The sequence below is a fragment of the Phoca vitulina genome, unplaced genomic scaffold (genome assembly GCF_004348235.1).
Source record: "Phoca vitulina isolate PV1807 unplaced genomic scaffold, GSC_HSeal_1.0 scaffold35, whole genome shotgun sequence".
Lineage (NCBI taxonomy): Eukaryota > Metazoa > Chordata > Mammalia > Carnivora > Phocidae > Phoca > Phoca vitulina.
Window position 1 is genome coordinate 5,146,450 of NW_022589738.1, and position 13,653 is coordinate 5,160,102.

The window sequence follows — 13,653 nt, forward strand, 5'->3', positions numbered from 1 at the left end:
ATAAAAGCCCTGAAAAATTAATATGCTTTGCATTCTCTTCAACCAATAAATATTTCTGTGACTTCCACTGGCTTCATTTTGTACCCCATGTAATTTTTTTGGTCACACTTCCTACTGCATTCACGTTTCTCCCTCTAGTCCCACACATCGCAATGACCTTTTTCTTTTTCTTTTCTTTTTTTTTTTTTCACAATAGAGAATGCCCTTGAAAACTAGACTGTTCTTTGGAGTGCGGAGGCCGGACTCTCGAACCTCTGCATCACGTTACTTTCAAGGTTCCCTAGGCAATTTCAGTATCATTCTTCTAGAATAGAGTATCATTAGGTGTAGAAACACTGGAAGCCACACTGACTGAGGTAAATGTCCAGAAGGTTGACAGTACGCGTTGACCTCAGTATGTTCTAAAGCCCTGAGCTATCCTGAACTTTTGAGATGCACGCATTCCTCATTCCTTCAAGTCTTTAAAGGGATTTGTGCACTTCCTTTTTATTTTTTTAACAGAGAGGAGGCTAAGCATAAATGAGTGTTCTCACTGAAAAGACGTTTTCTTAGAACTTAATTATCCTTTTTTTCATGGGTCATTCTATTCCTAATGTCAACAAATCCTTCTGTGACCTAACCTTCTCTAAAACAAACACATTCTTTCCTCTTTGTTCTTCTCATTTCCTTCACTTTCAGCTTTTTAAAAACTCCTGCCAGGGGACGCATTGAACTCAGCATTGTAGTTGAAGTCTTTTTACTTACAGTTTAGAACGTGTTAGGGTAGTTTTTCCTACAGCACTACAATATTTTTGGTTAGTGGAGTCCAATCTTTTCAAGCCCGTGGATCCCTTATTAACATTCCAAGAATTAGAGGATCCCTACCCGATGGAAGTACTACTTATATCTCAACAGCTTCTCCCAGGACCTCGATAGAAAGACAGAATCGCAGGCTTCACCCAATACCTACTAAATCTTGGGGCGGGGGGTGGGGGTAGTGGTAAGGGTGTTTTAACAAGCTCTGCAGCTGAATCTTATCTATGCTAGATTTTTGTTCTTGACCAGTACTATCCAATAGAAATATAATGCGAGCTGCATATGTCATTTTAAATTTTCTAGCAGACACATTAAAAAAAGTAAAAAGAAACAGTGTTGGTTGTTTTACTTGAAGCAACAGGCTCACTTTGTTCGTCTTCAAGAAAAATACCCAAGTATGAATAATCATAAAAAAGAAATGGGTGAAATTAATTCTAATGATATCTTTTACTTAGCCAAATACATAAAAATATTATCACCTCAGCACGTAACCAGTATAAAAACATTTTATTTTTGGTGCTGAGTCTTTGAAACCTGATATGTATATGACACTTACAGCATATCTCAATTCTACTAAAAGGAATCTACGAGAAGTTTCCCTTCACCCTCCTCTTTCTGCCTGGAAGACAAGTTAAGGGCTTAGGTTTCCAGGTTGCTGTAGCACTGTAACACTCCTCTACTACAGAATTTTCTGCATGGTGGTAGGCTTATTTTCCACAGTGTGACCATAAACTTCTCAAAGTGTCTTACAGAAGACACTTTAAAAAATCTTTTAAAGTTGTCTGTACCTGGCAAGTACTTAATGTAGGACAATGGTTCTCAGAGTGTGGTCCCTGGATCAGCAGCACCAGCCTCACTTGGGAGCTGGTTGGAAAGGCAGAATGTCCAACCCCAGCCCAGACCTACTGAATCAGAAACTCTGGAAGTGGGGCCCAGTGATTTAGTAAGTCTTTAGGTGATTCTGATGCTTATGACCATTTGAGAACCACTGATAGAGGAAAACACATTTCCTTTGAGAACGGCCTCAGTCTCATCATTTTCTCCTGGGTTCTGTGGTCTAACCACAGGCAGAATCATTTTAGGTATTGTTCAAGAAATAGCCAAAATAGAACATGCTAAGAAGACATTGGTAGAAACAACCCTTGGCCAACCAAAGGGACCAAAGTCAGATATCCTCTCCTTACCCTCAGTTAGTAACAGGTCCACATTATTTGTAAGAGCAGATGGCACAGCTCACTTAGGCCCCCTGCCTAGAAGGGACCCCATAATGCCAAATGCTTAGTACAGTATCCTTAAAAATAAAAAAAGAGTATGAAGAAAATGTTCAAAATCGGTCAACATATTTAAAGGATCAAATCCTGTGCTCAATGATGACAAGGACAAACACACACATATAGAGATAGAAGCCTGCTCTGAAAACCTATCTCACCAAAGTAAAGATCATAAGCTGCTCTGCTGGAATTTTTAATTTTTCAATTAAAACTCTTGTTAAATTTTTAAAAAACAAAGCCATGCAAATATTTCTGTTGGCCAGCTAAATATGATCCCATGTTCTTCCACAATCTTACTAGTCTGATTATGTAGACCAAATTCCTGGTCAGGAATTATTGAAGAATTTGTAAGTCAGAGATCTGAAAAGGTACCACTTTTATAGTATTAGTGTCATAATAGCATATTTTTTTGTTTATAACATGGAGAAAGAGTGAGCCATTACGTAAGTATTAAAAGAAAACTCATCTATAAAATTTTTCCTAAGATGGCATAAGCAGTAAAGGGGATTTTGGTCAGTATGTCCTTGGACCAGATAGGATGATTACGGCGCCTGCTAGGTACACAGGGATGTGCAGAAGATGAGGGTCTAGATCCTTGTGACAGAAAGTTAACACAGATGTGAAGATGGAGTTAATATAACTGCATGACTTTGGAAGAATCTTAGGAAACCTTTAAAAACATACATAATTCATGATACTGTCCTTAAACATATTTAAAGAATATCAGGCCTAGAAATGTCTTCATATTCAATATTTTTCAAGTGATTACATTCCAGACATCCCACAGTCAATAAAGCACGTACTCTTTATATTAAAATGTATTTGCAGCTTCTGTTGCTCTTCATGGGTTTACTCGTAATGCAGAGAAATGGTTAGAACATCCCCTAGCGGTACTTCCCTAGAGTTGAATATTCTCTGTAGTACTTGTGCTTGGTGAATAAAGAGCATGACTATGTCACTAAACATGTACCCATTGCTTCAACATTAGAAAAGTTTATCATCAATTTAATTTTCTTCCCATTTGGTTTCGATACTCATTTCTACCGGGTCAAATGTTAGCATTGGTTCCACTTTAAGAGCTAATTCATTAAAATCACTTTTGGTTGATTTTAGGACGGTTGCTGTGTTCTAAAGACAATGAAGAATGTAATGCTTTAACATCTTATATTTCAAACTACAGGTGGGATTTTTAAGGGGTACACTGAACTGGGCTCATTAATCCACTGGTTTGTAAAAAGGAGATTTCAAAGTTAATATCCCCGAGAGTCACTCAAAAGAGGGGAGAAGCAGGAAAAGAGTGAAGTATTTCATACCCGTGTGGCCCAAACTAGCTTTCAAGTATGACTTTGTGAAGTCCAAACTAAACAGGACTTTGATAAGAGGAAACAAAAGGGGCAGGGGGGTTGCAGTTCAGAAGAGAGGATTCACACCTTGACTGTGACCGGGACTGTGTCATATTCTATGTCTAAGTCTCAGTCTCCTTACATGTAAAAGGGAAGAGTGATAATACATAATAGTAAGGCATCATCATAACGTTATGAGGATTAAACAAGGGAATGCACATGAAAACTCCTCCTCACAAGGAAGGGCATAGGTTTCCTCTGCCCAAAACACGTTGTCACGTGGTCTAGGACAAACATCCCAACTAGTGAGTCCACTCTGAGGCAGAAAATAGGATTTTATTCCTACAGAGTTTCAAACAGGGAAACCAATGTCTCTAAACTTCTATTTGTGCATCCCAAATAAATTCAGAGCTCTCTATACACTATTTCTATGTACAGATAAATCGTGACTGTGTCTTACTCTGCTGTTGATGTCAAATATACATGGTTTATCTGTTTCTATCATTTTGACTGATATTGCACACAGCTAAAAAAACCAGCATGGTTTTCTTTTAAAATAAAAATTAATGGATTGTCTAATTAAACCCAGGATATTCTGGTATCAAGTAGATATAGCCTGGTACTATGTAACTCTCTTTCTTCTATTACACTATTTTGCCCCAAGTTAAGAGGTTTTCTTAGATGTATATGCGCCTTCCCACTACTCCAACTCTCTATTTCTTAATTTTTCTCTGTCTTAGTAGACAAAGAAGCAGAGATGAATTTGTACTAATTTTGTATCATGATGTCCTAACTGACATAGCACTGTGATGGGCTCCAGCTTCCCTTCACAGGAGTTGGGTGACTCTTTAGTCAGATACATTCTTCTAATGGTAAAATGTTGTCAACAGGACATATGACTTGCTCTGCCAAGGGGATGAAGTTATTTGATGTGAACCTCATTTCTTGGCATTGTTCACTTTCTGAACAAGGACTACCATTTACAATATGGCAGAGTGGTTACAATTATGGTCACAGAAAACAAATGGAATCCACTTGACTCAGTTATGTGCAACCCCAAACCTTGGATTTATCAGCTTTCTGCTGAAAACACTTTTCAAGCATATCCTTAAGGTCATGTTCAAAAATAGCAACATGTGAAATTTGCCACAACAAGAGCATGTACCATGAACTCATCGAGCTGTTTAGTATGAGAAAGCTGTGTATATGTGGGAGGGATTTAAAAGTTAAAATGAAAGAAGGAGAAACACAATCCCCACGAGCCATGTCTGTAACATGAAGAGAGGAAGCCACTGTATTGATTCTAAACTAAATTTTGTCATATGCATCTCTCCCCCCCCCCCCCCCCCCCCCCCCCCCCCCCGCCAAGATATCCAGATACAGAATCATAGGATTGAGCTGGCTGTGACCTGAGACCAAATGGATTGCCTCATTTTATAAATGAGGGAATTAAAGCTGAGGGAGGATAAAGGTTTCTTCAAGATAACATGGTCAAAGAATGAGCTTCAGTTTGAAGTCAGGGCTAATATTATTCACTCCAGTCCTCTTTTTATTACATCAGCTCCTTTCATGTACTTCCCTATATTTATAACCAAGTCCTTATTCATTTTAAGGAATGAGCGAAACTTAAGCTATTAATATTTTTTCATACTTTACATCTAAATAAAGAATGTGACTATAATGGCTCGTTTAGCACTGATCTTTAAAAACCTTCCTTATCAGTCATAATCTTTTGACCTCATCTGTAAGCTTATGTGCCATGGTCACAAATCTCATACAACGTTCGGAAAGCAAATGCAGCATTTTTTTTTTTTTTTTAAGATTTTATTTATTTATTTGACAGAGAGGGAGAGAGAGAGAGCACAAGCAGGGGGAGCGGCAGCAGAGGGAGAGACAGGCTCCCCACTGAGCACGGAGCCCGATGCAGGGCTCGATCCCAGGACCCCGGGATCATGACCTGAGCCGAAGGCAGACGCTTACCTGACTGAGCCACCCAGGCACCCAGCATTTGGTTCTTTAAAAGAAATTTTAAGATACAGTTCAAGAGTGCTTGAAGAGAACAAATGTGGCCACTGCTTTTCCTTGGACATTTATTACTTTCCTTATTTATTTTTTTTTTTTTTTAATTTATTTATTTTTTTTTTTTTTAAAGATTTTTTTTTATTTGAGAGAGAGAGTGAGAGAGAGAGAGAGCACAAGAGGGGGGAGTGGGAGAGGGAGAAGCAGACTCCCTGCCGAGCAGGGAGCCCGATGCGGGACTCGATCCTGGGACTCCAGGATCATGACCTGAGCCGAAGGCAGTCGCTTAACCAACTGAGCCACCCAGGCGCCCTATTACTTTCCTTATTTATGCTTAAAGTGAAAAACATACTAAGGATGAAGCTGATAAGGTTTTAATAGTACTTAGCCACTATGAAACTAATAGACATAGAAAGGCATTTAATTGCTTAACTATATTGCCTTGCTTTAGTCAATGCCACTTATACCAGTCTATCATACAGATATTTCAAAACTATCCATCACAACAAGAATTAAATTATAGGAGATCTCAAGAGGTCTTGAATTTGGAACTTGTTTTTATTAAAGATCTAGCAATTCTTCAACAGGACTTTCAATCACACCCCTAAATGGACTGCCAATACAAAAAGTTATCTGCTTTATCATTTTTTTCCTATTAAAACACTGAAAACAAATATTTTTAAACTCAGTTTCCTCTCTGTCCTCAGAAGCATACTGTCTGCATCCTATGAAACTGGAGAGGGAGACAAAACAATTCTCTAATTCTACAGTAAAATCACTTTGAGGGTTTTGAGGTATTTACACAGTGTCCCTCATGTGGGGAACATAGAGACACATTACCTTTTTTGAGTTCTTATTATGAGCCAGGTACTGTATTAACAACTCTACATGAATTAGTTTGTTTACTATTACAGCAAGCATGTTAGAGATGAGAGAACTGACAATCAGAGAGGATGAATGACTTCAAGGTCATTCAGTCAGTTTGATTCCAAAACTTGTATGCTATAATAATAACCATTATAACTGCAATAACACCAAGAGCTAGAATTTATACAACATTTACTATGTAACTAGTCCTGTTCTAAGCACTTTTACACATCTTTTGACTTACTTGTCCTAATAATAGACTGGTATTTTAGAAGCATTTAATATCCACATTTTCTTCAGATAAAAGACCGAAGCACAGAAGGGTTAAATAACTTGCCCAAGGTCCCACAGCTAGTAAGTGTGACCTTGAGCATGCTTCTGGTCCCTATATTTATTATGCAAAGCTATGAAAAACCTCCATATATAGGTTTGTGATAGGATGTTCTTTTTGTTTTTTATTATTTTTAAAAAAGATTATTTATTTATTTTTTGAGAGCGAGAGCGAGAGAGAGAGAGCGAGCGAGCATGAGTGGGGGCAGTGGCAGAGGGAGAAGCCGGCTCCCCGCTGAGCAGGAAGCCCAGCTTGGGGCTTGATCCCAGGACCCTGGGATTATGAACTGAGCCGAAGGCAGACACTTAACCGACTGAGCCACCCAGGTGCCCAGGATGTTCTTTTTAGAAAGATTTTAGAATATGTCTTCCCATTGACTGTTGTTTAAATTAGGATTCCAGAGGTAAAGATGTTTAAAGAATCCAAGCAATAATAGTACAAAGTAATTGTATGACAGTAAATAAGTCCTTCCATCATGATTCAGCACTATTTTCCATATTTATTGCAAGATATAGGAAAGTCTAACTTTAAGCTGTTTACAAAAATTATTACTAATAGGTTTGAAAACATTTATATAGGAACTTACTAAATAATATAAAATACCCTACATTCACGAAATATTATCCAGAACATCACATGAAGAAACTACTTTTCTTGTTCCTTACAAACAAGCTTTATCCATATATTCTCTTGTTGTAACAAGGAACTGCAATGCTCATAACGTGCCTACCTGCAGAAGCTTCCATCTGGTGTTCAGGTCTTCCAGAATGTTGACGTTATATGGTGACAGCTGAATGCCCAACGTAGTGAGTTGGCGAGCAAGGTCATTGACGTAGCTGACATTCTCTTTCAGAGGTGTAATTTCTCCTCGAAGCACCTGTGTGAAATAGTCAAGGGCGAGTTGGAAAATGAGAACATTTAAAGCAAAGAAACAGACACATGGGAACTATAAGATATCTTGTTCTGTTTGGGGTGCAGTGTTAGTGACGTTTGCTCTACTATAGTGGTATTGTAACCACGGACATTTGTGAATGGGTGAATAATAATAACTAATATTTACAGAGCATTTCTTAGGTGCCTAATCCCGTGATGAGCTCTGTCCACATAATAATGATTTGATTCCTACAAAATAACCCTATGAGATTGGTAGTTGGAGAATTCTCATTTTACATGTGAGAAAACAACTTGCAGAGGTTATATCTTGCCAAAGGTTCAATGGGTCAAAATTGAGGAACCTGGGATACATAGCCAGGGTTGCTTGCCTCCAGAGTACATATTCTTAGCTATTATATTATATACCTTTCCAAAGTAATTCTGGATTGGCAAAGTAACAGAAAAAATACACTGCTAGATTCTGAATTCTACTCATCTTACAACCACAAATGGATCCTTTCTTTTTTTTTACAATAAAAAGATATACTCAATCATGAAATATTACATTCATACTTTACACCAACTGCATAATAAGTAGATTAATTTAGAGATTAGGGTATTTTGTCAAGCCCTAAGAATGACTTCCTGGTCTCCTGGTAATTTAGTCCTTGTAGCAATGACTTAGGAAGGCTCCCATGGGGCTTCTCGGCTGTCTCTGAAGCACTAGAATGGGATTCTCTGATGCAATGCATCATGACAATCTGGTGAGTAGAAGAACCCTATGCAGATATGGGGAGGATATTACCATGCATCATATCTACCCTATTGAGATGACATTTATGGTTCTTTAACATGATGCATGATGTCCAAATGTTCCAATGAGCAATTTCTAAGGGACAAATTCCCTCACTTAGGAGAACAGTTTGTGTAATGTAATGTCTTTGCACAAGGACGACATCACTTACTCGGGTATATGTGCTGCTTTGACTTGCTTGATCTGGGTAGGTGTTATTTCTCTGGTTCACTATGTTGATAAAACCACTGCTTACACTGACTTCATCTATAACCCTCCAATTCCCTCCCACTCCAAAGAAAAGGAGCCAGTATGTACATTCTAAATAAGAATGGCATTAGTCCTGTCAAATCAACCTGAATATCTCAGCACTAAAATGTGGTATTGTATGGAATATAAGACTCTTATATAGTTCTTAGGTAATATAAGATAATCACTCTATAGAACTTAATGTTTTTTAAAAACGGGCATTAAGAATATTATATTAAAGAATCATGGGCGTCTTTTGGGAGTGATAAAAGTGTTCTGGAATGAGACAGTGGTGATGGTAGCACAACCTTATGAATATACTAAACACCACTGAATTGCACACTTCAAAAGAATGAATTTTAAAAAATTTTTTATTAAGTAAACTGTACACCCAACATGGGGCCCAACCTCATGACCCCAAAGTCAAGAGTCACAGGCTCCACCAACTGAGCCAGCTGGGTGCCCCTGAAGGGTGAATTTTATCGTTTGTGAATTATATATTAATAAAAAATAAAAATAAAGGAAAACAGAAGAAATCTTTCTATCTGACCACAGACATGCAAAAAAATCCTATCTGATGTATTTATCTTTATTGACCTTCATGTCAGTGGAATGTCATAGGAATCAGTCTGAGAAAGTTTTTATAGGGATTGATAGTAATATTATTCCCTTGCCTTATAAATAAATATAGAGATTAAAAGGATCCCATGGAAGGAGGTAAAATCCATCGATGTAAATTCATATCTCTAAAAGGAAACGATCCATAATCACTTTGTTTTGTGTAATAAAAGGTTAGAAAACAGATTTATTTTAAAGATTTATTCATTTATTTGAGAGAGAGCATGTGTGTGTGCGTGCGCTAAGGTGCGTGGTGGGGGGGGGGGGGGGGGAGGGATCCTGAAGCTGACTCCCTGCTGAGGGAAGAGCCCTGTGTGGGGCTCCATCCCACAACCCCTGAGATCATGACCTGAGCCAAAATCAAGAGTTGGTGGCTTAACTGACTGAGCCACCCAGGTGCCCCTAGAAAACAGATTTCCTAAATGTCAATGGAGAAACCTGGACAAGGGAAATCATTACAAAATAGAGGCATTCTCTTCTGGATAATAACATCTGTTTCTAGGCACCGTAAATAAATATCATATGAGTAGGAACTAGAAACAGGAAAGCATTGCAGAGATGGTGCGGCAGCCAGGCAGAGTCCGACAAAACTGCAGGCTAACCCTGTCTGTTAATCATCTGTCTTCACCGGCATGCCTCTTAGCCGTTGAGTATCCGGCTCAGTCACATGCAGGTTTCAGCTCCCTTTGGACTACATCATGTACGTGTTCAAATGCCTTTTATTGGAATATTTGGATTTTTATTTCCTTCTTGCAAAGTCCCAGACACAGATTTTAATCCTCCATTGGTGTTTTGGAAGATGAAGGCGATTAAAAATTAGGGTCCAGGGCACCTGGGTGGCTCAATTGGTTGGGCGACTGCCTTCGGCTCAGGTCATGATCCTGGAATCCCAGGATCGAGTCCCGCATCAGGCTGCCTGCTCAGCAGGGAGTCTGCTTCTCCCTCTGACCCTCCTCTCTCTTGTGCTCTCTCTCTCTCTCTCAAATAAATAAATAAAATCTTTTAAAAAAATTAGGGTCCAGTACACATCATTAATCAGAACACTCACTCTCCTTCTCCCCATCTCTCCCCACCATCATGGAATCTGGTGGCTTCTGTTTCTACCCGCCCCCTCATCTAGCAATTACAGTAGACGTTCTCTTAACTGGTCTTTACTTAAGACTCACCAGATTAGCCAGTCTTCATGCCTCTGTGAAACACAGTGATTGGGGCCTCTCACAGCCTCTAAATAAAATGTTAGAGCTATCTGCCAGGATGCATGGCCTTCAGCTGTCATTAGTTGAGTTGTCGGTTGTGGTATGGTCTCAAACCTGTCTTTGCCAGTTAGTATTGCAATTACATAATTTAATTAAAGATTTTACAAACCAAAGAAATTTAAGTCTAAGAGAAAATAAGCTATTATTTCTATGAAAACCAGGTTAAACCCTCTAGAAAGGTGCTTTAAAAAGAACAAGAGAAGTAAATATTGTTGAATTGGGTGTAGGCAAGGCAACTGTAGAAGATTAGGAAAATAATCTGAAAAATTTAGAAGGGTTCTGTATTCAGAATGACTTTCATGTTTCCTGATGGGTTCTGTCTACATGAAAGAAACCGGAACTGGAAATCACAAAGTCTTCATCATCAGTGTGATTTATGGAGAAGTCTAATCAGTGAATCTACACTTAAAGAAGAAACCTTCACACAACATTAAAATCCTGGTTGACTAAGATCGAATAAAATGTTTAAGACATACTTTTTTATGATTCCCTGATTGAACTGACTTTTTCAATTAACTGTTGAACTCTAGGTTCTGAGCTGGAATAGAGAAAATCTATGATAAATTTTACTACCACTCCTTGACTACCACTGATACCACTACTAGTATCATCATTAACTAAGGGGGGCAGAAGGCATATGTTTAGTTTAATCTGGATTACATTTCTGTTAGGATCAAAGGAAGCTTTGATGGGGGCGGGGAGAAGGTCAGTTGGTAAAGTGATCATTTGGTGGGAAGTTTCATGCTGGAGGATATCATGATGGGACCAAGCAGAATGAAGAACTTTAGCCAGCTAGACATCATGATGAGGGCACTGAGCCCATGAGAACAGAGGAAAGAAGGTAACTGGAGGTAGAAGAGAGGAAGAGAAAAAGGAGGTGGGAGAGTGTCCGAGTCAGTCTCCACTTTGGCATCTGGCCTAGGTTCCTGTGGCAGCTCCGTACCCCCTGAGGATGGCTCACTGCTGTTGTAGACTATCAATGCCTAGAAGTGTACCGAGTAAGAAGTATGGGTCCCTAAACACCGAATCACAAGACACCATGCCATGTAAAGACTCAGTACGGGTCCTGTGTCATTTAAGTGGATGTCACATTGTGTTTGACTATCTTTCCAACATTAGAGCTTTTAATATTACACATATAAATATACGTTCACATTATTGAACACCGAGTATGAAATGTCAAAAAAGTACGGTCAACTCTGAACAATATCCTGTGCTATTTAAATACGACCAGAATTTCATTAGATTTTATTCTAGTTTGGAAGCAGTGAGTGAGAAAACATTGAAGGGAGCCATTATACTGTGGGTTTTCTTTGAATCACTTAAACATCTGGAATATGTTCTCCATGAAAGAGCAAACCAAGTCTAATTTTATTATGACTAGTTTCATGCCAGCAGAATTTTCACTTCATTAAATGTTGTCTGATTATAGATATAAAAGCACTGATTTAGAATGATATATAAGTCCGATATGTCAAGTTTTTCTTCTTTTTATGAAATTAAATTGGTTGTCAGATTGTTGCTTATCCTTATGTAGTTAAAGATTTGTTCAAATACAGATTTAGGATTTTAGTCATCAACCATATTGCAACAAAAGAAAGGAATGATCTATTAACAAGGGAACGTTGTTTTGGAGGGAGAAGCTTTGGCTTCATACTTAAGGGACTATGCTGCTGGGTACAGAAGGTCAATTTAAAGGACTGGAAAAAAAAAGTCAAGGGACTTGTACTTTGAGGGCCTCTGATTCCTCTATGAAGTATGAAGCAACAGACTGGGCATAAAATCGGTGTTCAACAAATATTCGTTGAATGAAAACATGAATTCAGGGTAAGTGGGAACATTTGAATTAGGTGTGACAGAGACCGTGACAGAGGTTGACCTCAGAAACTAGCGAGGTTGCTGGATGGTGTCAAGGGCCCATTGAAGGCCGAGGACCAACATTTTTTTTTTTTTGGAAATCTTGAACCTGCCCGCCCCATTTTCTCCTCCAACAGTGTTCTTTGCAAGCATAGAGAAAGCAGTTGATCCAGTCATGTCAGGTGTCTCTGTCAGGGACAAGGGAGTTTAAATTTTAGCTGGAATGTCATTGAAAAACACGATGGAATCTAAACTGGATTAGGAGGGAAGTGAAGCGAGATGAGGCTTGTAGATGGAGAGAAAGTAGGGGAGTCAGTGGTGGAGGTCCAGGACAATCCAAGGAAGGCCACAGTAGGAACAGTTGCACAAGCAGGCAAGGAGGGGAGGAGGCTCTGGGATGCGTGAATTAGCAATGCCACCCAGGAGTTTATTTATAAATTGTGTGACATGATACATATCACACTCACACACATATAAAGTGTTTTATTTATATATTAATGGGGTACTGATAATCTGAAAAACTTCCCTTCTTAGGGACATTAAACATTCTTCCTGAAATCTTAACCTACTAATTCATAGAAGTCCCATGTTACATACTAGAAATTCAAAATTAGTTGGGTCTGATGATGAAAGGCCATTCTAAGGCTATATACACTGTGCGGAGAAATTTACGTCACAAATACTACTTAAAAGATGAAATAGTGACTAATTGCATGTCTCTCTACAATGAAACCTTATTGAACAAATGTTTGAGAACCAAAACCCCTGGAAAACAGTCTACAAAGAGAAGGCACTAGGAAAAGTCCCAGGAATTTTCACGCAGCGTTAGTAGTACGAAGGTGAGGGGGGAGGAAATGGATATCATGTCCTGCAAATACAGGGCTTGAGTAGTGTTATTAGAACTCCTATGCGAGGCTCAGGGAAGGCCTCATAGAACCCAGTTACCCAAGAATTGGGGGCAGGTACAGCCCAGCTGTGTTTTGCAGCTTCTGCATTTCTGGAAGGCTACATTATCTTGAGGGGAGTGAGTGCCCGCCACTGGGGCCAAGAGAGTCAAGGACCATATGCTGCTTTGCCCAGAGGATCAGAGGCCTATTGGAGCTTCTAAAATACCTGGGGCACATGAGCTACTCAAATGTCATTGGACCAATAACAAAGAAACACAAGACAAGATGTAGGCAAGCCTTTCATGAAATGCATCAGGCTTGGAGATGTCCTTTGTTAACTGTAATTCTTGGCTCTTTATTCTGGTTGGTTCACTGCCTGATGTGGTGCCCAGGGTGGGGGTTCAGCATTTGTCTCAGATACCTACTGACTTAGGCTGGGTTTTGGAGAAGCAGAGTCTGAGCGATCTGAAGTGAGAGAGGCAGGCGGACAGGAC

General features: G+C 39.1%; 1 protein-coding gene across 13 annotated transcripts in view; it reads right to left on the minus strand.

Moving 5' to 3' along the window:
• DMD (dystrophin) overlaps positions 1 to 13,653 on the minus strand; it is a 2,446,616-nt gene that overhangs the window by 301,049 nt on the left and 2,131,914 nt on the right. For all 13 annotated transcript variants that reach the window (XM_032426633.1, XM_032426634.1, XM_032426635.1 and 10 more), the window contains one exon: positions 7,357 to 7,503. In XM_032426633.1, coding sequence (XP_032282524.1) covers positions 7,357 to 7,503 — 147 coding nt within the window. The remainder of the gene's footprint in view (positions 1 to 7,356; positions 7,504 to 13,653) is intronic.